General features: G+C 42.4%; 1 protein-coding gene across 1 annotated transcript in view; it reads left to right on the top strand.

Moving 5' to 3' along the window:
• The first annotated feature begins 4,740 nt into the window (after window positions 1-4,740).
• The window catches only part of LOC137334725 (IQ motif and SEC7 domain-containing protein 3-like), a 112,526-nt gene continuing 90,762 nt past the window's right edge, over window positions 4,741-26,504 (top strand). The window contains exons 1-2 of the mRNA XM_067999634.1: window positions 4,741-5,825; window positions 17,821-17,982. Of these exons, the coding sequence (XP_067855735.1) occupies window positions 4,747-5,825; window positions 17,821-17,982 (1,241 nt within the window). The 5' untranslated portion in view covers window positions 4,741-4,746. The remainder of the gene's footprint in view (window positions 5,826-17,820; window positions 17,983-26,504) is intronic.

Raw genomic sequence — 26,504 nt, 5'->3', positions numbered from 1 at the left:
ATTAAGCAGGAGCAGGAAAAATGTACAGAACTGTAGGAGACTTTCTCCCATCGATTGAACCAGCATGATACCTCATTTTGAAAGACACTGTTGATCTGTAACATTTTTTTTCTCAATATTTTTGTTTCTGTTGTTAAACATGCAACATGATGATGTTATCCATGTGCCTAAAACATTGGCTAAGAATTTGATGGTGACTCCCACCATTGTAATGGCGTATCTACGTTGTAGGGCCCGTTTCACACTGCAAAAGCCCTAGGAAATTATGGTGTAAGTGAGTCATGCCTCTACGTATGCCACATCATAATTTCCTGAGACTCCTGGACAGCTCTGCCGGTTCCCTCGCCAAAAAAGTTGAAGAGCTCATTTTCACAGCTCTGCCCCCCCCCACTTTAAAATCAATGGCAATGGTGAGTTTGCTGAACTATAGCCACTGTGGTTGCTGCTGCCACTTAGACTGTTAAAGAATGGCACTAGTGGGCTTTCTAATTCAGACATCTATTGTTAGTTCATCTCCATTAGTTACACTCCACTGTGAGTTTAACCTTTAATTACATACATCCCTTTCTAGAATCAACTGAATAAATCAATTACTTTTCCTTTAAAAAAAATCAGTACTCTGTTCACTGATGACTTTTAAAATCAGATATATTTCGTTTTTGTTTAAGCAATAAAAGAACATAAAATATTTAAAATATGGTAACACTGCAGAAGGTGCAATTATTTTTGATCTGGAGAGAATGCCCCAATAAGCCTCAACCCCTACGACCTGTTCATTCATTCTCATTAATTCGGCTGTATTTTAATATGATGTTTGGTGGGGTAAAAAATACATTACCATTATCAGTTTAAACGGGATGTCAATTTTTGTGGGTTTAAAGGGGTTGTCAGGGACAATTTGCGACTATACAGTACTGTTATTTCAATAGTAGGACTATATACTGTAGGAGCGGAAACAAATTTTCCCGTTCAAGATTCACAAAACGCATGAACCGAGACACCAAGCCAGGACTAAGTTGCAGCAGATCCATTTTAGCACAAGAAAGAAGAGAGTTTAAGAAAAAAAGAGAGGGAGAGAAAAAAAGAATTGTGTTGCTTAAGCCTCAACCTTTTATACAGTTAGTAATGACATGTCTAAAACTAAACAAAACTTATACTTTCACTCTAAATATTCGCTATAAACTGCTCACATTTTGTTAGTGTGGTTTTGCCAGCTTAGATAATTCAATATTTATTCCTGTTTATATCTTTTAGTAATTTGCCGCTGCATATAAATTTTAAAAAAGATACATTCCTGCAGAAATCAACAAACCAATTTGAAGGGGTGGGAGGGGGCGGATTTATTGATCATTTTGTAGTGTTATATGTTCTGTTACACAATATAAAAAATATGGACCTGTAGATGAAGGGACGCCTATAACTGCTAAGTCTCCTGTTATTTTTAAGCCAGGACAGGGTATCTGGCTAATGTTTTTCAAGCCTTTTGCTGCTAGATTTTTTTTGCCCAAAAGGCTGAGGTCACTTTTATGCTTACTTAAAGTTTTCAAATGACCCTGCTTTAAATCCTTTAGCCATAATTCATCTAGAGGGACTATCCATCAGCTGCGTTGCTTCTGATTCGCCGCTATGCTCATTGTGGTGCATTCTAATCCATTCTCCAGCATATTTTGGAATAATTTTGTCATTGGACAGTCGGGGAGCACAATGTTCTAACTTACGGCGTTCGTCACCAATATCACCGTTGCAGCGAATTCCAGGCCATTGTTGCACTGTGAAGGGCATGTAAGTGTCTTTCTGGCACTTGTGCACGATGCCCTACCTTTAACTTTGTTTTTAGTTTCAGTAGTTTATTTTTGCTCATTTTCTCCCCTCTCCTGAAGGCACTCCCTCCATGATCCAGTTCCATGAATGCCAGCTGCCTTCCTGGCTCTTCTTCATATGCGAGCCTAGCTGCTTGGTGATGGTTGGCTAGTTTGACCATGAGTGACATCATAGCTGAGTCTATTCCTCACCTGTTGTCCACACACATGTAGATTCCAACAGGGATCGCTGAACAGTGGCTGGTTTTACTCTCCTGAGCCTGGGCCACCAGAGGCTAATGATAGCCCACTCCTGCCATGTCAACTGAGATCTCTAATTCAGCACAGTCTGTATGGCTCAATTACATGAGTCCTGAAAATGTGTGGGTCTTTCAACGCACTGCTGCTGCCAGCTGGGTGGGAGTGCAGTTGAAAGCCCATGAATCAGGCTGGAATCTGGATGTGCCAAGTCCTAGCCTCTGCTGCTAGTTTCTGCTGATTCTTGTTTGGGGTGGAACCTCCCCCAGCTCTAAACATGGTCCCCTACATCAGAGGGGGTGTGGCTGGGGGTGGGTGGTGGGGGGAGTGGGTAGAGGTCTTCCAGGCTGGGAGTTTCCTTGGCTCTGGCCGGGGACCTACCGTGCGACCAGTACACCAGGTGAAAGAGGCGTACCGGCCTCCTTACCAGCAGATGTGGGCCCTGGCTTGGACCACAAAAAACGCAGCAAGCATGGGTGAGGAAATGGTCCCCTGTAAAATTGTGCGGCTGCCAGTGTGAGGACAAGCAGTTGGCCAGCACCACTTCTGTTGTCTTTCCCTGCTCTGGCAGATGCCCGCGATGCACCAATATTGACACAGGCGCCCAACAAGAATATTGAAATGAGGAAACATCCCTCGATCCTGTATACTCTGGCAGGGTCAGTGGTGGAGCTTCCAGGCAGGCCGATCTGTGCACTTATGCCAGGATCAAAGGACTGCAGATTTTTTGGCTAAAGTCCACCAAATGAGCCATTGGGAACAATTTTCTTCAGTAGTTTAGTCACAAACATAAGTCCACTTGTTCTGAACTCTGTGATTTTGTGTAGGAATCCAGCCTGTAAATGCAGTTCTTCGCCACAATTCGGGGAGGGGAAGGAACGTGAAGGTGCCATTGCTTCTTCTTGCTGTTTGTTCCAGAAAAGATGACATCAGTGAGAGTTTATCTCTGCCTCTGCATTACAAAGATTTTCAGGGAATTCTGGCTTATCGGTAACAGAGCTAGTTGTTTACTATGAGCAATAAACTTTATAGTATAGCTGTTGAGTGCTGCAGCACAGTGATGGAGTACCAGTGCAGTACTGAGGGAGTGTTGCACTGCCAGATGTGCCATCTTTCGGATGAGACGTTAAACCGAGGCCCCGTTTGCCCTCTCAGGTGGACGTAAAAGATCCCACGGCATTATTCAAAGAAGAGCAGGAGAGTTCTCCCCAGTAGAAATAGATTATCTGGTTATTATCTCATTGCAGTTCGTGGGACCTTGCTGTGCGCAAATTGACTGCCGCGTTTCCTACATTGCAACAGTGACTTCACTTCAAAAAAGTATTTCATTGGCTGTAAGGCTTTGGGATGCCCTGAGGTTGTGAATGGCACTATATAAATGCAAATCTTTCTTTCTTCCTTTACCATATGTTAAAGTAGAGTTCTGGAGCATCACAGTATACCTGTCATAGCAGCTAACAAAAATTCCAGATATGATTTGTAAACTGTATACCTGAGGCACGAAACAGGGATAAAAGCAGCACCATGTGTGATTGCATGAGTTATGATGATGGTCCATAGCATTAGAAAGAAAGAACTTGCATTTATATTACATCTTTCATGTTCAGGCTGCTTCAAAGGAAATGAATTATTTTTGAAGTTTAGTCATTGTTGTTATGCAGGCAATTGTAGCAGCCAAATTGCATACAGCAAGGCCTCACAAACAGCAATGAGATGAATAATCAGTTAATCTGTTTTGGTGTTGTTGGTTGAGGGATGAATGTTGGCTCGGACAATTCCCCTGTTCTTTTTCAAATAGTGCCATAAGATCTTTTACAACTATCTGAACAGGCAGATGGGGCTTCAGTTTAACATCTCATCCAAAAGACTGTAACCTCCAACCAGTAGTATTCCCTCATATTATATTGAAGTATCAGCCTAGATTTGTACTCAAGTCCTGGAATGAGATCTGAGCCCATGACCTTTCTGACTCGGAGGACAGAATGCTACCACTGAGTCGAGCTGACACTTTGAATGTATTGTATTCTTTAATAAATTATATTTTACTCTCCTCTTTCACCCGCTCTTTCCTGATTTCATTTTATCCCTTGTTCTTTGTCCCTCTATTTCTCTTTTTCACTTCACTGCTGTCTCTCATTAGCTTTTGAAAGAAAGCAAGAGAAATGCTGGGAAATACTGATGGTTTCAGAATGCGATTCCTCCATGCAGGAAATTGCAATCTTAAATCAGGCTGGGGATCGCATTGCCCCATGTAGGAGAGTTGATGGGCTCGACAACTATGGAGAGATCTAGTGAGTAGTAGTGTGCTGTCATGCTACATTACAAATATGGAGAGTTACAGTGCAGCTATAGAGTGTTCTAGCATTACAATACAACAGTGTAGCAGCATAGTTTAGTTATAGTTTCATAGGGAAGCCAGTTTTCTCTGTGAAGAGGTGACCTGGAGGATTCTTCTCCCCCTTTCCCAGGTAAGATGAATGAAAGTATGTAAAAGACTAAGAGTTTGTACTCTAAGGTGGGAGTTCTGAGGCATTACCCATTCTACAGTTACTGTAGAATGAAGATACCGTGTATTGATTTTAATACAAATGAGCAGTATCCTCCTTATTTAAGTTTAGTGTCTTTATATGTGGATAGCTACAGTCAGAATGGCATTTGATGTCCCATATCTCTCCTGTTTCAGATTGAAATGCTGGAACACAAATATGGAGGCCATTTGGTATCTCGCCGGGCTGCCTGCACCATCCAGACAGCTTTCCGTCAGTACCAACTCAGCAAGAACTTTGAAAAGATTCGGAATTCCTTGCTGGAAAGCCGCATGCCCAGGCGCATTTCTCTGCGGAAGGTCAGGTTACAGAATGCCGAGAGTTTAATGGAAGGGTATAACTTTGCAGGAATCCCCCTGGTGCGGTCGCCGTCCTTACCTGCTAGTATCAGTGGGGCTCTGACCGAGCTGGAAGACTCCTTCACAGAGCAGGTTAAGTCACTGGCTAAGTCAATTGATGATGCTCTCAGCTCATGGAGCTTGAAGACAATGTGTTCACTGCAAGATGGCAGTACTTATCAATTCACAGAGACTTTCAGCAGCACATCAATGCAGGAGGGAGCAGGAGGCGAGATGGGGAAAACAGGACAAGAGAGCAGTGATGACAAGCTGGAGGATGGCCTTGCAAGAAGTGGCAGTACACTTATGATGGCTTTCAGGGATGTCACCTTCCACATTGAAAACAAAAACATGTCGGTTTCTTCACTGCTGGAATCTGCATCGGTTGCTATGGCAAACTGTGAGAATGCTCAGTCAGAATCAGAGCAGAGTGCTGCTATGAAAGATGATCACAGTCCAGGGGAAGAGGAGGACAAAGGATCCCAAACTGCTTCTTCAGAACAGGAACAGACAATCATTCAAAACAATCACCCTTTCACGGAACTGAATGTCAATATCAACTCAAACGGACTGGGAGGAGGGTTGATGGGACAGAGTCAGATCACCGTGCAAAAGATTCAAATCGATCATAACAATGGGATCATGCAGGCTAATCAGTTGGAAACCAGTCGCTTGGACAATGCGGAGCAACTCAGCAGCAGCAGTACAACTTCCATCTCCGCCAAGTCCCCATCAGAGGTCTCTTCAAAAGAGGCACTGCACGCCATGATATTGAGCATGCCCAGGTACCACTGTGAGAATCCAAGCAGCTGCAAGTCACCAACACTTTCCACTGACATCATCCGCAAACGTCTCTACCGGATCGGCCTCAATCTTTTCAACATGTAAGTAAACAACAGCAGCAGAATGCAAGACCTTATCTAGAGAAGCCCATGTGCCATAATATTGTCCAAGCATGGGGACTTCTGCAGAGGGAAGATGTCTACAACCTCCCTTTTCATAAAACTGAAATACTGCCTGCAGAAGTGAGCTTTTTGTGATATGATTTGTACAGTACTTTGTTACAAAAACTCAGATGTTGTTGCTTTTCTTTTTAATTTATGACCCAGAATTTCCATGTGCTTTCTGGCACACCTCTGCTTTAAGTCAGGCCGGAGTGCAATGGAAGTCCTGGGAATTAGGCTGAGACCTGGTGTATCCAGTCCCAGTCTTCACTGCCAGTTACTTTAGGCCTCGTTTGGGGCAGAAGCTGCATTAGTCTCAAATAAGGTCATCGCTTCAGAGGGGCTGTGGCTGGGAGGGGCCTCCTAGGCTGGGATTTTCCTCGGTCCTTGTCTGGGAATTCATCTGGTGGCCAGTTTGGCAAGAGAAAGAAGGCGTACTCACCTTGCCTGCAGTGGAAGTGGGGTTTACCTGGGGGGGGGGGAGGGGTGGAGGGGGGGTCCAGGCCAGGGTCTTGTCCTGCCCCCCCCCGAGATTCAGTCTGGCATTATTCAGAAACCGGCCCCCCCATTAACAAGGGAGTTGATAGGCCCCAGTCAAAAGGCTGGAAGACCTGACATGTCGTAGTGATGGGATTCTGCCACTGTTTCCTCCCTTCTGCTATGACAGGTGCCCATAGAGGCACAGGCACCCAGCAAGATTATTTAAATTGGGGAAACTCCCATTGACCCTGCATACTCTGGTGGGATCAACTTACAACGAATGACACCCCGTGGATTGTCAGCCTCCTTGTCTATTTCTGTTTTGTTTGTTTACTTTTCAACCTTTCCTTTTTTCCTTTCTTTCTTATACACTTGGTAAAATTTAAGTGAATTACTATCTTTTAAGATTTTATGTTGAATACAAGTTCTGATCCCACTATGCATTTTCCTATTTTCATCAATGGGATGCAATTTCTGCTTGTTTTATTGCCATAAAACTGCCTTATGTTATTTTTCCTCTTTTAATTAGTGTAATTTTGTGTCAACCCTAAGAGCTACACATTTAAAGCGGAAGGATATTCTACTGAATTTCCCTTTAATCAGAATGTTAAAAAGGGAGCTATTTATTATACTGGTTCTTCTCAGTTGTCTCTTTTTACTGTGTTTACGGTTTACACCAAATTCAAGTATACATTTTTTAAAGTCCTCCCCCTGATGTGATGCCGTGGCATTATGCCCAAGTGACACCTTGAGTAGGAACAGTGGGCCAACGGCAGCACTCCTGATCCATAATGTAACTGGTGTACAACTTGTTGTCACATGGGAGGTAGTTCTCTGTGAAAAGTCTGCTTCGGCACAGCCTGTAATCAGAGTCCACCCTGGTAACAAGAGTTGAAAGATACCAGTAAGTGTATCGAGCTCTCCCCTTCTAAAATTGAAGCATTATGGACAATCTGGTAGACCACACTTCCCCTTTAGGTAAGTATTCTACAAGGGAACCCCTAATATTTGTAGATGAACTATATGCCTCTCTCTGGTAGAGTAGTGGGACTGTGACTGTAAGCAAACTATTCCTGTAAGATCTGATAATCAAATTGGATAGATCAAAATTCTCACACTGTTCTATAGAAGTAGATTCCAAGCACAATATGCCAAAAAAATGACTACAAGCTTCACTACAAATGACCCAATTTTGGCCAATCATAATTTGTGAATTATCATAACATCATTGAAGTTTGCATGTAACCTGTAACCATTTGAAATGATCTGCCCTGCTGAGTGTTTCCAGCATCGTTTAGTATGACTTTGAAGGGGTAATTGTAAACTAAAGCCCTGTTTAGTAAAATGGCCATAAAATAAAACAAAATTCTCTTTCTGCACAAAATGTTGATTGAAGATGCTGCTGTGCACACTAAGGATCTGAATATAAGCTTTATGCCTGCATTGGGACTACAACTTATTAGCATGCAAATCAGATTTTCTCCTACATTGTTATGATAATTCACAAATTATGATTGGCCACATGGAAGCTCTGTGGTAACTTGTTTCTGAGGCAAATCAGAATAATTTTAGACAGACACACAAATATATGTGGTCTGGATTCAGATGAACAAAAGGAATATAGCAATAATAACCTCTGACGAATCTATTTGTTATGTGTCTAACATGATAATGTTGGAGTAGAATTTGACAACTAGATCAGCTGAGCCTGAAATTAAGTCATTTTTTGGAAAAAAAAACTGAAAATGAGCTAAAATCATCTTTTGCCTATTTTCTCCCTTTTATTTCCCTTCCCTGCTGAAGGTACTGTTGTGACTCATACTGGGGTACTGTGTAAGGGGTTTCTTTTTTTTACTGTTTCTCGGGCTTATAATAGGTCAGCCAGTTATGTTTTCCTGAGCTGCCCTGCCCGCAGTGCGGTTGCGAATCGCTTACCCCTTCCTGATTCTGAGCTGAGGACTTATCGAGTGGTAACAAAGACAGACAAACAGACCAGTGGATTGGTACAAGGAAAACCAATGTTTATTAATAAGAAAACTAAAACTACAAGGTAAACAGTATAATACAGAAGATAAAGAAATCGCTATGGATGTAATACAGTCTTACACTTATCGGGTTGAAAGAAACGGACACATCGAGGGAAAATTCTAAAATCACAAGTTTAGCAATATCCCTTAACCCCCAACCTTACACTTATGCTAGGTTGTCTTGTGGCGGCCAGAAAATTAATGCTCAGCGGTGAAACAGATGAAAAAGGCCTGGCCTCCTGCTGCGTTTGCGAGGTTTTTTCTGGATGGCCTTCCTTCTTAGTTGCTAGCAGACAGCAGGACCCTGAGCCAGGAGGCGAAGAGAACAGCTAGTGAGAGATACTGGGCAGCCCCAGTTATACCCTCTTGGTAACAGGTTTTTTTCATACCTTATCAGCTTGCTTCATTGTTTGATTTAAGCACGAAACGTAAGACAAAGGACCCCATCTCTGGCCCATTTACATTAATGGCCATTTCCTGTATCGATCTGTTCGCTAACTGCTTTACCATTGTTCCGAATGTACCTTGATGGTTCACCTTTTGTCCTGCGATCACTTCCTGCTCGAATTTTGATGTGTTGGCCGGCCATGTTGATAGCTTGCCTCAGGGCTAGAATGCAGCTGCATTGTTTAAAGAAACCTGTCTGAGACACGAAGCCTGCCAAGTTGTTGAGAATGCAATTTCAAATCTGCCGGTCCTCGGCCATGTGTCTGACTGCAGCCATTTTGAGAGACCTTGGATTTTTTAAAACAGTCACACCAGGGTTTCTTTAATAACTCCAATAAATCTTCGGGGTGGGAGGAACATGTGAAATTTTGCGAATCCCTTCAACTGTTAAATGGGCATCGATGACCCTCTGATACATTGGGCAATTGCCCTTTATTACTGAGTGTCAGCATGTTGTTGATCCATGTAAAGCAGGGGTCACAGATGATAAGGAGTTTCTGATCAGAGGTGATACAGTTGAGACTCTAGAAAATGTTTTAAGGGCTAATTTCAGCATTTGAATCATTTATTATAACAAGGGGAAATACTGCTCAAGAATCTCTTGTGCTTCTTCTTGTCTCTTCCCGGGACTTTAATCTGTGGAGAGTTACAGCCAACATTTAGATAAAAGAATCTCAAAAATAAGCATATGGGACACAGAAGGGCAGTCAATGAGTGAAGTTGTTCACAAAGAAAGCCTGTTTTTTCCAGATTGTTAATATAGGACCATCTAGGAATAAAATGAAATGCTGGAACACCTGCCATTGATGTTGACAACACCTATATAGGTCATAACCATTATCAGTGCTATTTATAAACCTAAGAGTGAAGAGTAATGTCCACTAATTCTAGACTTGATGAAAATGAAGCCATAGCAAGTGAAATATATACTAACAAGTAAATTCTTGTTTGCAGAAATCCTTCTTCCAAAGGCAAACTACCTGATCTTTAAACAATTGATGACCCATATGTCAAATTCTTATCAAAGAGCTAGCTGTTCATGCTATCTACTAATTGCTTTCAAATTTTCCAGCTACTGATTATAAACTAGCTAAGCTGAGAGCTCTCACAGACTAATGCTGCCTGCCTATGCAATGAAGAATTGCATGGGAATGATATACGGTTACTTTATACATTGTCTAATAGGTAATGAATAGGGTTGCCAACCCTCCAGGAGTGCCCTGGAGTCTCCAGGAATTAAAGATTACTCTCCAGGACACTGCTGTGAGCAACCCAGGAGAAAAATCATAGGGGCAATAAAAAATTGTGTTTTAAAAAAATAATATTTTTTTACAAACACAATTTTCCATCCTCTGAAGTCAATGGGCAGAAATATGTGGGCACTGACAATTTTCTGTTATGTGCTGGTGACGGGCGAGTGTTCCTTTTGTTAGCATATACTTGGAAAATGGCCCCCAGTCTGGTTTTATCTTGTCATACTAAGCCTTTATTATTCAATTCTAATAGATTGTCACCATTCTTTTAGACCTTGTGTCAATTCACCTTTTGAAGCTCTCTTACCACCTGCTTAACATGCAAATGGATTACCAGGGTACAGTGCAAATAAAAAGATTCATTTGGCAAACAAGTGCACAGTGGTATTAACATATTCAGATTTCAGGCACAGAAGTACTGCTCAAATAGAAAGCAACTTAATAAAAGAAAATAAGCAACAAATAGACCTGTCTAATGCAATCAATTTGACGAAGCATTACTTAGTGCAAGTATGACACAATCATCACTGAACTGCTACAGTATTGATGGCTTATTTTTGTAAATGGACTCTGCAAATATAGTTTCATTTCAAATGCCACACTCTTGTTCAGCTTTTGGTTGTTTTCTTTATCTTCCCTTTTATTAAAGAAATAGCAGATATATAAAGCAAACTCCTCTCCATATCAATGCTACTTTACTCAAGACATAAAAGATGGCTCAGTCTACGCTAATCTCTGTGAGTTGGTGCGAGAATTTTTTTAAAAGATGCTTGTTGCTTTGTAGCTGATCTAAATTAAGTATTTCGCTCACCCGATAATGCAACTTGAACTTTAATTGAAGGAATTTATCCTAATAGGCTATTTTCACGAAATTCAGAACCACATTCTTTTTAAAATATCTTTATGATTTCACTAAGAAAAACTGACCCGTAGAACTCATTTATCGCCTCATGACACATATCAACCAATGCAGTTCTTCCCCTTTATTCCACTCATTGTTTGGGACAGATGTGGACCAGTCAGCGGAGCAAAAAAGAGCTGCAACAGGCTGCAGTCAGAAACAAAGAAGAAAGAAAAATGACTGGTGTTAGTTTTTCTCTATAATAAGCCATCTGAATCTCTCAATTAGATTAAAGTCTTGAACTCATCCTTAGGGACCCATTATTCCATATGGAAACCATTTGATCCCCTCAATTATTAGATTCTGTGCTTGTAATTACTCTCAGCATTCCATTGTTCTATATATTATCTTATACTGGGAATATTTTTGCAATCTACTATGAAAAATACTCATGGCTTGTGGTCAATATACCATTAGGTTTTGCATCAGGAACCAGTTTTGCAGTGAGTTAGAACATTGTCCTTTCATCTCTGAGAACTGGGCTTGAATGCAGGCCTGATTGATGGCATGTTTCTCTCTTCTCTGTCAGATGCAAGATGAATTGAGTTTGGACAATCTCACTCAGAATGGGCAGAAGAATAGTTACTGTAGAAAAGAGAAAATTCACAGTGCCAACTCTGCTTTGCATCTATTCAATGCTATATCTGGCTTGGGGGTATTTGATGGAATAGTACAGAAGGGCTTTACTCTGTATCTAACTGGTACATAGTTTGTGTAAAGAACGATCTTGATATGCTGATTGTTTTTTCTTGTCCTATGTTTCTTATGCTCTTTCATATTACACAATACAAATGAAACCAGCTAAGTTTCCATAGAATATAAACTATACATACAATATAAATAGTCTGACTTGTGAAATGATTTGCATCATCTACATACTAATAATGTAGGAAGCACAAATCTGCTTGTCGGTCATGTAAAACAAGGGCTAGGGTACAATGCCAGCAGTCCTCTCCAGCTTTCCTGTTGTTCTGTCAGCTGTGTGGTTCTTTCTCACACCCTCTCCAAGATTAACTGTTGTACATTTACCTGAGGAAGGAGGAAGCCTCCGAAAGCTTGTGAATTTAAAATAAAATTGCTGGACTATAACTTGGTGTTGTAAAATTGTTTACAATTGTCAACCCCAGTCCATCACCGGCATCTCCACATCAAGATTAACTGTGGCTGATAGTCTGAGCTAGCTTTTTGATGAGCCCTGTAAACCTCTTTCCCTACACTCTTGCCCAGTTCTGGTGGCTATTGTCAAATGGTAAGAAATAAAACAAAAACAGATCTGAGTTTGAAATTGTATTCAGTCACATTTGGATTTCTCCCTGTAGCTTGCCATTCAGACAACATTATGACAACCACTTGGATGGCTTTCTCCCCAATATTTCTTCTCCCAAAATTCAGAATTGCCATAGCAAGAAGGGGCAGTGGTAAACTAGTCTACAATTCTCAGCCATCACAGAGTTGCCAACATTAGGACTCTAACTGGTTTTTTTAGTCCCTGCTGTGTTTTGTCTGTGCATCCTGCTTAATGGTCTGTTTAATAATTCATTTCTTGTCATCTCTCCAGCAGTAAATGGACTAATTAACACCGTATTCCAGAGCCTGAGTTTGAAATAGGTTTCTGCCATTTGAATTGTTCTGTTTCTTTGTCTTCACCCTCAGACTACTAGCAGTTTGAAAGAAATTCCAGCAATGTTTTTATTTTCAACTTAAACACCATGACACTGAAAGAAATACTAATATTACAGAAATAAAGCTGCTTAGATGCCATTAGTAGCTTATTGCTATAATAGTATCTCTGTACAACTAAAATTACTAAAAAATTGTAAATAAAAATGAAAAATTCTGCTATCCCAGTTTTCCTTTATTCTCTTTCTTCAATTTTAATGTTTGCATTTCCTTTTACTTAATTCCTAACTAATGTATCCTATCCTAACTAATTTGGACCTTCTATTTTTAAAAACTTTTTTTCTTACCTTGTTTTCTCAACCCCTTGGAATCCTAGGCCTGGATCAAGTGGTATAATGACAGAAACAGCAAGCAAATTCAGTTTGTGAGAACTACACTGCCTCCACACCCCAATCTTGATTTTCCTCCTCCTACCCCTGCTGGGAATGCTACCGGCCACTGTGGGAGCCTGATTTAAATATGTTAATAATGTCTAACCTCTCCAAGGTGGGACACTCGCACAGCATGCTACCTGCCGCCGTAAAAATGCTGGCAGCCACGTAAGCGGCAGTTTGGGGATCCATTCCCCATTTTAAAATTTTAACCCCCGCCATCCCCAACCCTCTCCCACCCATCATGGGATGGGGTGGGGGGTTAATATCAAGGCCAAAACTTTTAATGGTATAGATGCTAGTGGCACCTGCTGGCAGAACATCAACATTCTTTATATTTTTATTATATTGACAGGCTGTTCAATTTGGACACTGATCCTTTCTCCTGGAGCAGTGCTGCATCTGACATTGATCTGACATTGCTTTGAGGTCCATTATTCTAGCATTGCATTCCAGGACTATGGCAGTTCAAATTCAGACCAGGCCTGGCGAGAACCTGGCCTTGAAGCTTCATATCAGGACTCTGCTGTTGAGTATGGCCATTTAAATTGAGTAAAACATTTAAGAAATAATAGCTGTGTGGGAGTTATAATTAAGGACAAGCCACTTAACTGAAGGATGACACCTCAGGCTATATTTTTCAATCAAATTACCACTCACTGTACAGACACAAAACCAGTATTATGATTCAATTATTAAGAAAAAAGAATATTCAAATTACAGCTTTTGAAAAAGGCAGGCGTTGGAGAAAGATTAGATGATTCGGAGACAACCTAGTGGGGCTGGAAGTAGTTTGGTATGATTAGAGAAGGTCAGTGGGTAGGAGGCAGCTCTGATGTCTTAGAGAGCTCAGTGGGATGGGAGGCAGGTCTGTGGTATAGAAAGCATTTCAACAGGATGGGAAGGAGGTCATTGGGAAGAGATATAGCTGAGCACAATGAGAGGCAAGTCATTGAAATTCATAGGCATTTCAGTGGGGCTAAAGGGCCAGGGTAGTTCAGTATGGTTAAAGGCAATTCAGCTTGATTGAGGGCAGGTAGTGCAGGTGGCAGCTCATAGCGTGGGAAACAACTCCATATGTTTGAGACAGCCAGGGTGCTTGGGAATAGTACGTTGGGGCAAGGGCCCAGCTCAGCATATTTGTGGCAGCACTGTACAAGGGCCATCCAAAACCATTTCGTAACAATTGGCACTGACAAAGAAATATAAGCATAGGAATTTATACATAAATGAATCCGCGCTCACCTCTGCAAAAATTGAAACCACTGTGAAGCCTGGTCTGTATGTACACTCCTTGTGGTCATACACTGCCTAATCAGTTGTGCAAATACAGCACAAACTGGCAGTAATAAATTGTCATCCGTATTGTAAGTTTACATTAGTAAATGTTGATAGTGCAAATAGAATACAAAGAAAGAAAGAAACCTCATCAACTCCAGTGTTACTGCACATTTTAATGGTGGGAGATATACTGCCAACATTGGAGAGGAGTAAAGTGAAACCTACACACGTTGCAATCAGTATTAGGAATCTTAAGTTGGCTTTTCATTGTGTGTTCTTTCAGAGATTTAATTTTGACTCATCTGAAGCCTCAGCTTCAAGTATCAATAATGGGCAATTCTGAAATAGTGAACTTAGCTTGAATAAATAGGCTTGTAGTTGAATTTGCTATTGTGGTGTGAGAACACCACAATCCAAAATTGCAAAATTGGGTCTTAAAAGTAAATTGAACTCTGACAATCCTAATTAATATGTGTAGTGAGTTTCACTGGCACACAGCTGAGTATCTTTTAAAGGCAATCTGCAACAGAACTGGGTAATGCAGTGGGTTAGACAACTACTCTGTCACCCTGGAACTTGGATTTTAACCCAGCCCAGACTGAGAAGGTGATAGTAACCTCACTTCACTGAGTATTAATGAGATTGATTTGGGCAGCTTCAATCCGGTTCCTAAAGAACATTAGTCTATGGCATTAAATATTTTACAAATTTGGTCCAAGTTTGTTCTTAACTTATATAAATTATGGGGGGAAATTGGATAGGGCCTATTTTCGGGCACGGATAGCACGATCCACTATTAACCCGCGCCCGATGGCCCCTGCGCAGGCAGGACGAGAACTTCGTCCGGCCTGAGGACTTACCTTCAAGCAGCATTGGAAATTAGCGTTGACATGACGATTCAATGCAATTTACACTTTCCACCAGCAGGGGGAGCCCCAATCTCTTAAAGGGAGGATGTCTCTTTAAATCTCTTAAAGGTAGTCGGTACCTGTTACTTGTTGAAAATAACAGTCTGCTGTCTGAACGGAGATCAGACATTGCACACGTAAAACACAGATGCAGGTCCCGTCCCTATGTTTACAAACTGATGAGTTACGTTAAAACATTGAATAAAGGTTGCGCACTACTAAATCCCACATCCTCCAATCTGCACACCAGACCTCTTCAATCTGCTGATATGAGTTTGTACCAGACCTGCAAGAGTGCATGCACCAAGATTCTCTGCTGATGCACTAGAGGCCTTGGTGCAAGAGGTGGACAGAAGGAGGGCATCCAATATCCGCAGGGCGGGGGGTGGGGGGCAAGAGGCCCTCCAGACAAATGCCCAGAAGGCAGTGGGAGGCAGCGGGGGATGAAGTCAATGCCAGGCGCATAGCACCATGAACATGGATGCAGTGCAGGAAGAAGTTCAATGCTTTGACACGAGTGGTCAAGGGGAGTGAGGTCAACTGTCAAGTGGCGTCTCCTACCAACTGCACCACGCACTACACCCCCATCCTCCACATACCAATAAACTCTTTCCATCAGTACTCAACTCTTCCAATCAGATGCTTCCTCTCATCCTTACACATTATCACTGTTGCAAGCCGCACACCCACAACTCATAGGCCACATACACTGGCAGCTATTCAACCATGAAAGGCACATCACCCAGACACACGTCCCACTTTCTTGCAGGAGAAGGTGCCGCATATCAGGTGGCAGCAAGTGGCAGTGGCATTTAGCCCCTTGAGCCTGTTACACCATTCAATGAGATCATGGTGGACCTGCGACCTAACTCCATACACCCGCCTTAGCCCCATATCCCTTAATACCCTTGGGAATAGTACGTTGGGGCGAGGGCCCAGCTCAGATCCCTTAATGTTGCAGCTGTCAGGGGGTGAATACCCAGATGAGGCAACATCTGCCCCAATTTCCAGCTCCTCTGCTGCCACCATGCTGTATTCTGCCCATAAATTCTGCCACAGGACAGTCTGGCCAAAGACAGGGAGCTTCACATATATTTTTTGTAGTTGCTTCCTCACCGACGGGCCCAGATTCAAATGGGATTGATTGCCATTTTAATGCCATAAAAAAGGAAAAAAAGCATAAATTTGCATCCTATATGTTAGCTACAGGATTGTTTTACTAACTGGAGAGATCTGTTGTTTAGTCAATAGGCAAAAAGTTACTTATTGTGTAACTGTATGGAGTACCTAGTTAGTAAGGGTTAGTCACTGTGTAACTGTGCAGAATTCCACTTTATTTCACAGGTCAGAGTTACATTGTTGGTTTTAATATTTGTCTTTATTTGGCAGGATAGGGGTTAACTTTAACGCTATAAAAATCCTATTACAATCTCAGAAAAAAATCAAATTCAATTGCCTAATTCAAAGCAACAGGATACTTTAATTTTATTTCACCTTTCTCCACTCCCTCTGGGAACCTGAGGATATTTTACATATAAATATAACCAGACACAGTGCATGAAGCAGATGTATAGTACTTGTAAGCAGGACCCACCAAATTCAAACAAGCTGGTTTCCTCATGGCAGTCGGTCACAGGGAGAAAAAACGGCCTTTCTGTAAAAGGACCAATCCGTGATGGTTTCATACTTCTTCACTGGACCTGCCTGCACTGGGCTGTAGCAACTGGCCAATGCCACAGTTTCCTCACTGCCCACTGAGCAGGCAATCCAGTTGTGCTAATAGTAGGAATTCTGATAGGGTCAGGGATGTAACTGGCCAGCGAATGGGAAATCCCAATCTGCCATTGTTACAGCAACAGAGTGGGATCATGGATTTTGAGGGCCTTTCTCCCAATCCAAAATGTCTGAACGGAATACCAACTGTCCAAATTCACACATTGCTTTTCCTAAAACGGCTAATGGAATGTTAGCCTTTATTTCAAAGGGGCTGGAATACAAAGGGGTGGAAGTTATGCTACAGTTGTATAAAGCTCTGGTTAGACTTCATCTGGAGTACTGCGTTCAGTTCTGGGCACCGCACCTCAGGAAGGATATATTGGCTTTGGTGGGGGTGCAACGAGAATGATACCAAGGCTAAAAGGGTTAAATTATGAGGCAGGTTGCATAGACTAGGCTTTATTCCCTTGAGTATAGAAGATTAAGGGATGATCTAATTGAAGTGTTAAAGATGATTAAAGGATTTGATAGTGTAGCTGGAGAGAAACTATTTCCTCTGGTGGGGGAGTCCAGAACAAGGGAGCATAACCTTAAAATTAGAACTAGGCCATACAGGGGGGTTGTCAGGAAGTACTTCTTCACACAAAGGCTAGTGGAAATCTGGAACTATATATATGCAAGTCATTGTTGTTGTAGTGTGCCTGCGATTTCCTGATCTGTGTGGCCAGTAGGTGCAGCTCCCCGCCTGTAGTGAGCATTCAGAAAATCGGCCACTCAATGTAATATTGGGACGCCTCGTAATCCCTGTACACTGGCTTCTCTTAGATGTCTTCAATATCATTTTCATTTTCTATTTTCCTTTCTTTTACAGAAATCCTGACAAAGGAATTCAGTTCCTGATCGCTCGTGGATTCATCCCTGACACGGCGATCGGAGTTGCCCACTTTCTGCTGCAGCGGAAAGGGCTGAGCCGCCAGATGATTGGGGAATTTCTTGGCAACAGCAAGAAGCAATTCAACAGAGATGTTTTGGAGTGAGTGATGACTAGATGTTGCTTCCTCCCACCCCTATTTAACAGCTCAGAGACCAAGAGGTCATTAGTACAACCCAACCTTCAAAGATCGGCCAACAAATTACACAAGTAACTTCTTGCTGACAAAGTTCAGTCCCATGACCCATCAAAGCATTGCAGTCTTCATAAATAGTTAAATTTGCTATTACAAGGACCAGTGGCAGTATGAGTATGCTGATAGATTTTCTTTTGCTGGTGCTGCATCTATCTGAAGCGCAGTGTGCCACATGATTTGTTCCTGGGGAGAGACACAAGAGGCTTGTAAAAAATTTTTTAAAGTATAAAAATTGCTGCTGGAACAAAAGCAAAATACTATCACAGCACTTTCACAGAGTGCTGGAATGTGGAGATGGGGACTTCTTACAAATTTTCATTGGAGCAATACATCAAGCAATTCCACTTAAACACTGCACTTAAAGGGAGTGTGTCTTGTTTAAAGTGGCTATACATCATAGGGCTGATCTTCCTCTGCTAGATCTTCAGGAAACAGAGTTAATGCAGAGCGCACTGGAAGTGCACTCTGCAGGGACCAGGAGCTGAGCACCCAAACTTCCTCTTGAGCCTAATTTAATTGAAGGAGGCACCACATGGGTGCACTTTCGGCCACAGCCATAAATAGAAGAGGAATTCTGGGTGCATCCTGAAACTTAAAGGCACTGGCACCATTAAAAAGGCAGGTACAGTTACAGCCCCAGAGTAGAGCCAGAAGAATTTTTTTTTCGTAGGTAATAGGGCAGGATTATTATCTGGGCACCTTCTGATGAAGAATGGTAAGTTTTTGAATTGATGTATGTGTGCTGGAAGCTGTAAATTGCATGTTGGTGGTCTTTATGTTTATTCAAATGTTCTGCCCCCTGTGAATGAGTGTGTTGTTGTGCCATGGCTGAGATGGCAGCAGTATCCCAAGCAGCAGTCCAGACTCCCCTACAGTCTGCCTTGGAGAGAGCTTGTAAGAGTCTTCACTTATAGATTTATTAGAGGAAATGATTCTCACAGACAACACACGCATCAGTGCAAAGGCTCCGGGGACCTCACATTACAGTTGCTGAGATCAGTGGCAGGGTGGCCAACCCTCGATCTACCTAACTTTGCATTACTGATCTTGTTTTTATCTCTTAGCTAAAAGCCTATTACATCTTAGCTCTTCCATGACTTTTACCCTTGGTTTACATTAGGTATCATTTGCTCAGCATTCAAAAGATTTATTGTCTCGTGGTACTGGTGAGAAGGTGGGGGGAGAGCGGGGATGGTCCCACAGCAGGCCTGAGGATCTAAGATAAGCTGTCTTGTATCCTTACATGTGCAGAAAAGGTAAACATAACTGACGAAAAAGATAGAGTAAGATGAAGCAGAAAAAGGGGGCGTATGACAGATGTCAGGTTGATAATACAAGTGAGAACCTGTCTGAATATAGAAAGTCCACAAGGACAGAATCTATTTGGTTAGAGTTAAGAAACAATAGAGGCACCACTACACTACTAGGTGTATTCTATAGGCCACCAACTAGTCGGAAGGATATAGAGGAGCAAATTTGCAGGGAAATTACATAGAGGTGCAAGAACTATAGAGTAGTGATAATGGAGGACTTCAACTATCCTAATATAGACTGGGATAATAACAGTGTAAAGGGCAATGAGGGGAAGGAATTTTGTGAAGTGTGTTCAGGAGAATTTTCTTGATCAGTATGTTTCTGGCCCAATGAGGAAGGAGGCATTGCTGGATCTGGTTCTGGGGAATGAGGTGGGCCAAGTGGAACAAGTGTCAGTGGGGGAACATTTAGGGAACAGTGATCGTAGTATCATAAGCTTTAGATTAATTATAGAAAAGGACAAGGAGCAATCTAGTTTAAAAATATTTAATTGGAGGAGGGCCAATTTTATTGGGTTGAGAACGGATGTAGCCTGTGTAAATTGGAATCAAAGATTGGCAGGAAATAAGAGGGCAAAGAAAGAGATTGAGAATAGACTGGTGGCTAACATAAAAGGGAATCCAAAAGTCTTTGATAGGCATATAAATAGTAAAAGGGTAGTAAGAGAAGGGGTGGGGCTGATTAGGGACCAAAAAGGAGATCTATGCATGGAGGCAGAGGGCATGCCTGAGGTATTAAATGAGTACTTTGCATCTCTTTCGTCATCCAGGGAGCTCTGGCTTTGATTGCCCCACCTTTCCCACACATGGGAATGTACCTAGACTGTACCCGAACCATCTCCTCTTTAAAGGCCGCCCATTATTCGATTAAAAAGTTTTGCTTGCCAATCTTTGATTCCAATTTACCCAGGCCACATCCGTTCTCAACCCAATAAAATTGGCCCTCCTCCAATTAAATATTTTTACTCTAGATTGCTCCTTGTCCTTCTCTATAATGAATCTAAAGCTTATGATACATCTGTCTTTACCTAGCGCTAGCAAGTACAGAAATAGGAGGATAAAGAAGAATGCGTGGCTGGAGAGATGGCGCAGGAGGGAGGGCTTTAGATTCCTGGGGCATTGGGACCGGGTCTGGGGGAGGTGGGACCTGTACAGGCCGGACGGGTTGCACCTTAACAGGGCCAGGACCAGGACCAATATCCTCACGGGGAGGTTTTCTAGTGCTGTTGGGGAGGGTTTAAACTAGCTTGGCAGGGGATGCGAACCTGAACGTAGATTCAGAAGGGAGAGAAGCAAAGCTGGAAATGGAAGGCAGAAAATTAGTAAGTGAGTTTAGAAGGCAGAGGAAACAAAGGTTAGAAACTAGACAACAAAGGAGTTCGGCAGTGCTTAATGGTACATACCTCAATGCAAGGAGTATTGTGAATAAGGCAGATGAGCAAGGGCACAGATAGACACGTGGAAGTATGATATCTTAGCTATTACAGAAACATGGCTTAAACAGGCAGCTCAGCATTCCTGGTTACAGGGTTTTCAGATGAGATAGAGAGGGGGATTAAAAAAGGAGAGGGGTGGCAATATTGATTAAAGAAATCATTACAGCTGTGAGGAGGGATAATATGTTAGAAGGATCATCAAAAGCTGGGCAGGTGGAAGGAATATCAGTGGGAGAGCATTTGGGTGGTAGTGATCATAATTCAGTTAGATTTGGCATAGTTATGGAAAAGGACAGAGATAGAACAGGAGTAAAAATTCTAAATTGGGGAAAGGCCAATTTTACTAAGCTGAGAAGTGATTTAGCAAAAGTGGGCTGGAAACAGCTACTTGAAGGTAAATCAGTGTCAGAGCAGTGGGAGGCATTCAAGGGGAAGATTCAAGGGGTTCAGAATAAACATGTTCCCACAAAGAAAAAGGGTGGGACTGCCAAATCTAAGGCCTCCTGGATGACCAGGAGCAATCAGGGTAAGATAAGGCAAAAAAGGGAAGCTTATGTCAGACACCAAGAGCTCAATACTGCAGAAAGCCTAGAGGAATATAGAAAGTGCAGGAGTGAAATTAAAAAGGAAATTAGGAAAGCAAAGAGAGAGCATGAAAAACTACTGGCAAGTAAAATTGAGGAAAACCCAAAAATGTTTTATAAATACATAAAGAGCAAAAGGGTAACTAAGGAAAGAGTAGGGCCTATTAGAGACCAAAAAGGTAACCTATGTGTGGAGGCAGAAGATGTGGATATGGTTCTTAATGAATACTTTGCGGCTGTCTTCACAAAAGAGGGGGATGATGCAGAGATTGTAGTTAAGGAGGAGGAGTGTGAGATATTGGATGGGATAAACATAGTGAGAGAGGAAGTGTTAAGGGGTTTAGTATCTTTGAAAGTAGATAAATCTCCAGGCCCGGATGAAATGTACCCCAGGCTGCTAAGAGGGAGGAAATAGCAGAGGCTCTGACCATTGTTTTCCAATCTTCTCTGGCTATAGGCATGGTGCCGGAGGATTGGAGGACTGCTAATGTTGTACCGTTGTTTAAAAAGGGAGAAAGAGATAGACCAAGTAATTATAGGCCAATCAGTCTAACCTCGGTGGTGGGCAAATTATTGGAATCGATTCTGAGGGACAGCATAAATCGTCATTTAGAAAGGCATGGGTTAATCAGGGGCAGTCAGAATGGATTTGTTAAGGGAAGGTCGTATCTGACTAACTTGACTGAATTTTTTGAGCAGGTAACAAGGACGGTCGATGAGGGTAACACGTTTGATGTAGTGTACATGGATTCTAGCAAGACTTTTGACAAGGTCCCACATGGCAGATTGGTCAAAAAAGTAAAAGCCCATGGGATCCAAGGGAAAGTGGCTAGTTGGATCCAAAATTGGCTCAGTGGCAGGAAGCAAAGGGTAATGGTTGACGGGTGTTTTTGCGACTGGAAGGCTGTTTCCAGTGGGGTCCCACAAGGCTCAGTACTAGGTCCCCTGCATTTTGTGGTATATATTAATGATTCGGACTTGAATGAGGGGGGCTTGATCAAGAAGTTTGCAGATGATACAAAAATTGGCCGTGTGTTTGATAGTGAGGAGGAAAGCTATAGGCTGCAGGAAGATATCAATGGACTGGTCGGGTGGGCAGAAAAGTGGCAAATGGAATTCAATTCAGAGGAGTGTGAGGTAATGCACTTGGGGAGGGCAAACAAGGCAAGGGAGTACACAATAAATGGGAGGATACTGAGAGGGGTAGAGAAACAAAGGGACCTTGGAGTGCATGTCCACAGATCCCTGAAGGTAGCAGGACAGGTAGATAAGCTGGTTATAAAGGCATACGGGATACTTTCCTTTATTAGCTGAGGCGTAGAATATAAAAGCAGGGAGGTTATGCCTAGTACTGTATAAGGCATTGGTTAGGCCACAGCTTGAGTACTGCGTACAATTCAGGTCACCACATTACAGGAAAGATGTGATTGCACTAGAGAGGGTAGAAAGGACATTTACGAGGATGTTGCAAGGGCTGGAGAATTTTAGCTATGAGGATAGATTGGATTGGCTGGGGTTGTTTTCTTTGGAACAAAGGAGGCTGAGGGGAGATTTAATTGAGGTGTATAAAATGATGACTGGACTAGATAGAGTGGATAGGGTGGACCTACTTCCTTTAGCAGAGGGGTCAGTAACCGGGGGCATAGATTTAAAGTAATTGGTAGAAGGATTAGAGGGGAGCTGAGGAGAAATTTTTTCACCCAGAGGGTGCCTGATAGGGTGGTAGAGGCAGAAACGCTCAACTCATTTAAAAATTACTTGGATGTGCACTTGAAGTGCTGTAACCTACAGGACTATGGACCAAGTGTTGGAAAGTGGGATTAAGCTGGATAGCTCTTTTTCGACCAGCACGGACACGATGGGCTGAATGGCCTCCTTCTGTGGTGTAACTTTCAAAGGTTTATGATTCTAAGAAGATGCTGCCAAAGTTACAGTAAAAGAGGAGGTAGTTGAGATACTGGATGGGCTAAAAATTGATAAGGAGGAGTTCTAGAAAGGCTGGCTGTACTTAAAATAGTTAAGTCACCCGGTCCAGATGGGATGCATCCTAGGTTGCTGATGGAAGTAAGGGTGGAAATTGCAGAGGTGCTGCCCATAATCTTCTAATCCTCCTTAGATACGGGGGTGGTGCCAGAGGACTGGAGAATTGCAAATGTTACACCCTTGTTCAAAAAAGAGTGTATGGATAAACCCGGCAACTACAGGCCAGTCAGTTTAACCTTGGTGAGGGGGGACGAGATTGTAGACTTTACAATGCTCTCCCCAGGGGTGTGTGGGGAGAGAGTGCGGACTTTACTACTCACTGCTCTCCCCAGTGGTGTGTGTGGGAGAGAGTGTGGACTTTACTACTCACTGCTCTCCCCAGTGGTGTGTGTGGGAGAGAGTGTGGACTTTACTACTCACTGCTCTCCCCAGTGGTGTGTGTGGGAGAGAGTGTGGACTTTACTACTCACTGCTCTCCCCAGAGGTGTGTGTGGGAGAGAGCGTGGACTTTACCAATCCTCTATAGATATGGGAGTGGTGCCAGAGGACTGGAGAATTGCAAATGTTACACCCTTTTTCAAAAAAGGATGTAAGGATAAACCCGGCAACTACAGGCCAGTCCGTTTAATCTTGGTGGTGGGAAAACTTTTAGAAACGATAAGCTGGGACAAAGTTAATAGTCACTTGGACAAGTGTGGATTATTAAAGGAAAGCCAGCACGGATTTGTTAAAGGCAAATCATGTTTAACTAACTTGATTAAGTTTTTTGATGCGGGATCAGTGAGAGTGGATGAGGGCAATGCAGTTGATGTTGTGTATATGGACTTTCAAAAGGCGTTTGATAAAGTGCCACATAATAGGCTTGTCAGCAAAATTGAAACCCATGGAATAAAAGGGGCAGTGGCAGCATGGATACAAAATTGGCTAAGTGACAGGAATCAGAATAGTGGTGAATGGTTGTTTTTTGGACTGGAGGGAGGTGTACATTGGTGTTCCCCAGGGGTCGGTACTAGGACCACTGCTTTTTTTGATATATATTAATGACTTGGACTTGGGTGTACAGGGCACAATTTCAAAATTTGCAGATGACATAAAACTTGGAAGTGTAGTAAACAGTGAGGAGGATAGTAATAGACTTCATGAGGACATAGACTGACTGGTGGAATGGGCAGGCACATGGCAGATGAAATTTAATACAGAGAAGTGCAAAGTGATACATTTTATCAGGAAGAATGAGGAGAGGCAATATAAACTAAATGGTAATATTCTAAAGGGGTGCAGGAGCAGAGAGACCTGGAGGTGTATGTGCACAAATCTTTGAAGGTGACAGGACAGGTTGAGAAACTAGTTTTTAAAAAAAGCACACAGATCCTGGCTTTATAAATAGAGGCATTGAGTGCAAAAGCAAGGAGGTTATGTTGAACCTTTATAAAACACTGGTTCAGCCACAGCTGGAGTATTGTGTCTAATTCTGTGCAGTGCACTTTAGGAAGGATGTGAAGTCCTTGGAGAGGGTGCAGAAAAGATTTACGAGAATGGTTCTAGGGATGAGGGACTTCAGTTACATGAATAGACTGGGGAAGCTGGGGTTGTTCTTTTTAGGGGAGAAAAGGTTGAGAGAAGATTTGATAAAAGTGTTCAAAATCATGAAGGGTTTAGATAAAGTAAATAAAGAGAAACTGTTCCCATTGGCGGAAGGGTCGGTAACCAGAGGACACAGATTTAAGGTGATCGGCAAAAGAACCAAAGGCGACATGAGGAAAAAACTTTTTTATGCAGCGAGTAGTTATGATCTGGAATGCACTGCCTGAAAGGATGGTGGAAGCAAATTCAATCGTGGCTTTCAAAAAGGAATTGAATAAATACTTGAAGGGAAAAGATTTGCAGGGCGAGGGAATGGGACTAACTGGAATGCACTTACAAAGAGCTGGCATGTGCGAGATGGGTTGAATGGCCTCCTTCTGTATTGTAGCCATCCTATGATTCTATGATATAGTTGTCAAACAGATAAATGTATTCATTAGAAGGTCAGAATTACACAAGGTCACTGAATTAACTCATCACCAGTGCATATCGAAAAATTGCAGTCAGCGCACTTGTGATTTGCCCATACATGCTGATGGCGGGCGAGATACTTTGCTGCTGACTTGGACTCGGATATTTTAGGTTGCGATCCACATATGGAAATCATATGGGACTGCGATTTCTACTTTTGAGGAACACATATAATTTTCTCTTTTGTCCACCTTCTTGCACTATCTATGGCTTCCCCCTATGCTTTTTCCTTTTCCTGACCTCTTCCAGATTCTTAGGGAGCAATTTTTACTTTGGCCAGACTTCAAGTGAGAGAAGCGCTATTGTGTTCATATCTACATTTGTCAGAGACGTCACCTATAGAGGCTGCGAGTTTCAAATGCTGTGACAGAGTTATGCCACAGGCTCCAAGCAACCCTGCAGCCAAACTTCTCCACAGGCACAGCACTGCTAGTAACTGTCAAGGCCCTTAACTTTTATACTTCAAGATTATTTCAGGCTGCTACTGCAGACATCAGCAACACAAAACCAATCATTTGTGCATAGATGTAATAATTGAGTGACCAATGCCTTATTTTCTTGAGTAAACAATATTTTCTCCTTCCCCATGGACAAGATGTAAAAGCAGAGAGAGCTGTGCTATGTAATCTTAGAGTAGCAGGATTCCCAAAGATCCAGAAGGTTATAGATTGTACTCATGTGGCCGTACGTGCTCCCTCGCACAGTACCATTACCTACATGAATAGGAGAGGATTCCACTCACTTAATGCAGAGATGCATAGATCATTTTCAACTATCAGTACCGCACCATGCAAGTTAGTGCTCGCTTCCCAGGTTGCTGTCATGATGCCTTCATTTTAAGACGGTTCACCATTCCATCAATACTGGACACATAAAGGCAAGTTTCAGGATGGCTTTGGGTGAGCAAGGCTATCCTCTAGAGCCATGGTTCTGAGACCTATGCAGTATCCCAGGACACCAGTTGAGCACAGCTGAAATGAGATGCTGGCATCCACCAAAGTAATCATAATGCAAAATATTAGCATGTGCTTCAGGTACCTTAATAGCTCTGGAGAAG

Source organism: Heptranchias perlo, chromosome 18 (genome assembly GCF_035084215.1).
Source record: "Heptranchias perlo isolate sHepPer1 chromosome 18, sHepPer1.hap1, whole genome shotgun sequence".
NCBI lineage: Eukaryota > Metazoa > Chordata > Chondrichthyes > Hexanchiformes > Hexanchidae > Heptranchias > Heptranchias perlo.
This window is presented reverse-complemented; position numbering and strand designations above follow the sequence as displayed.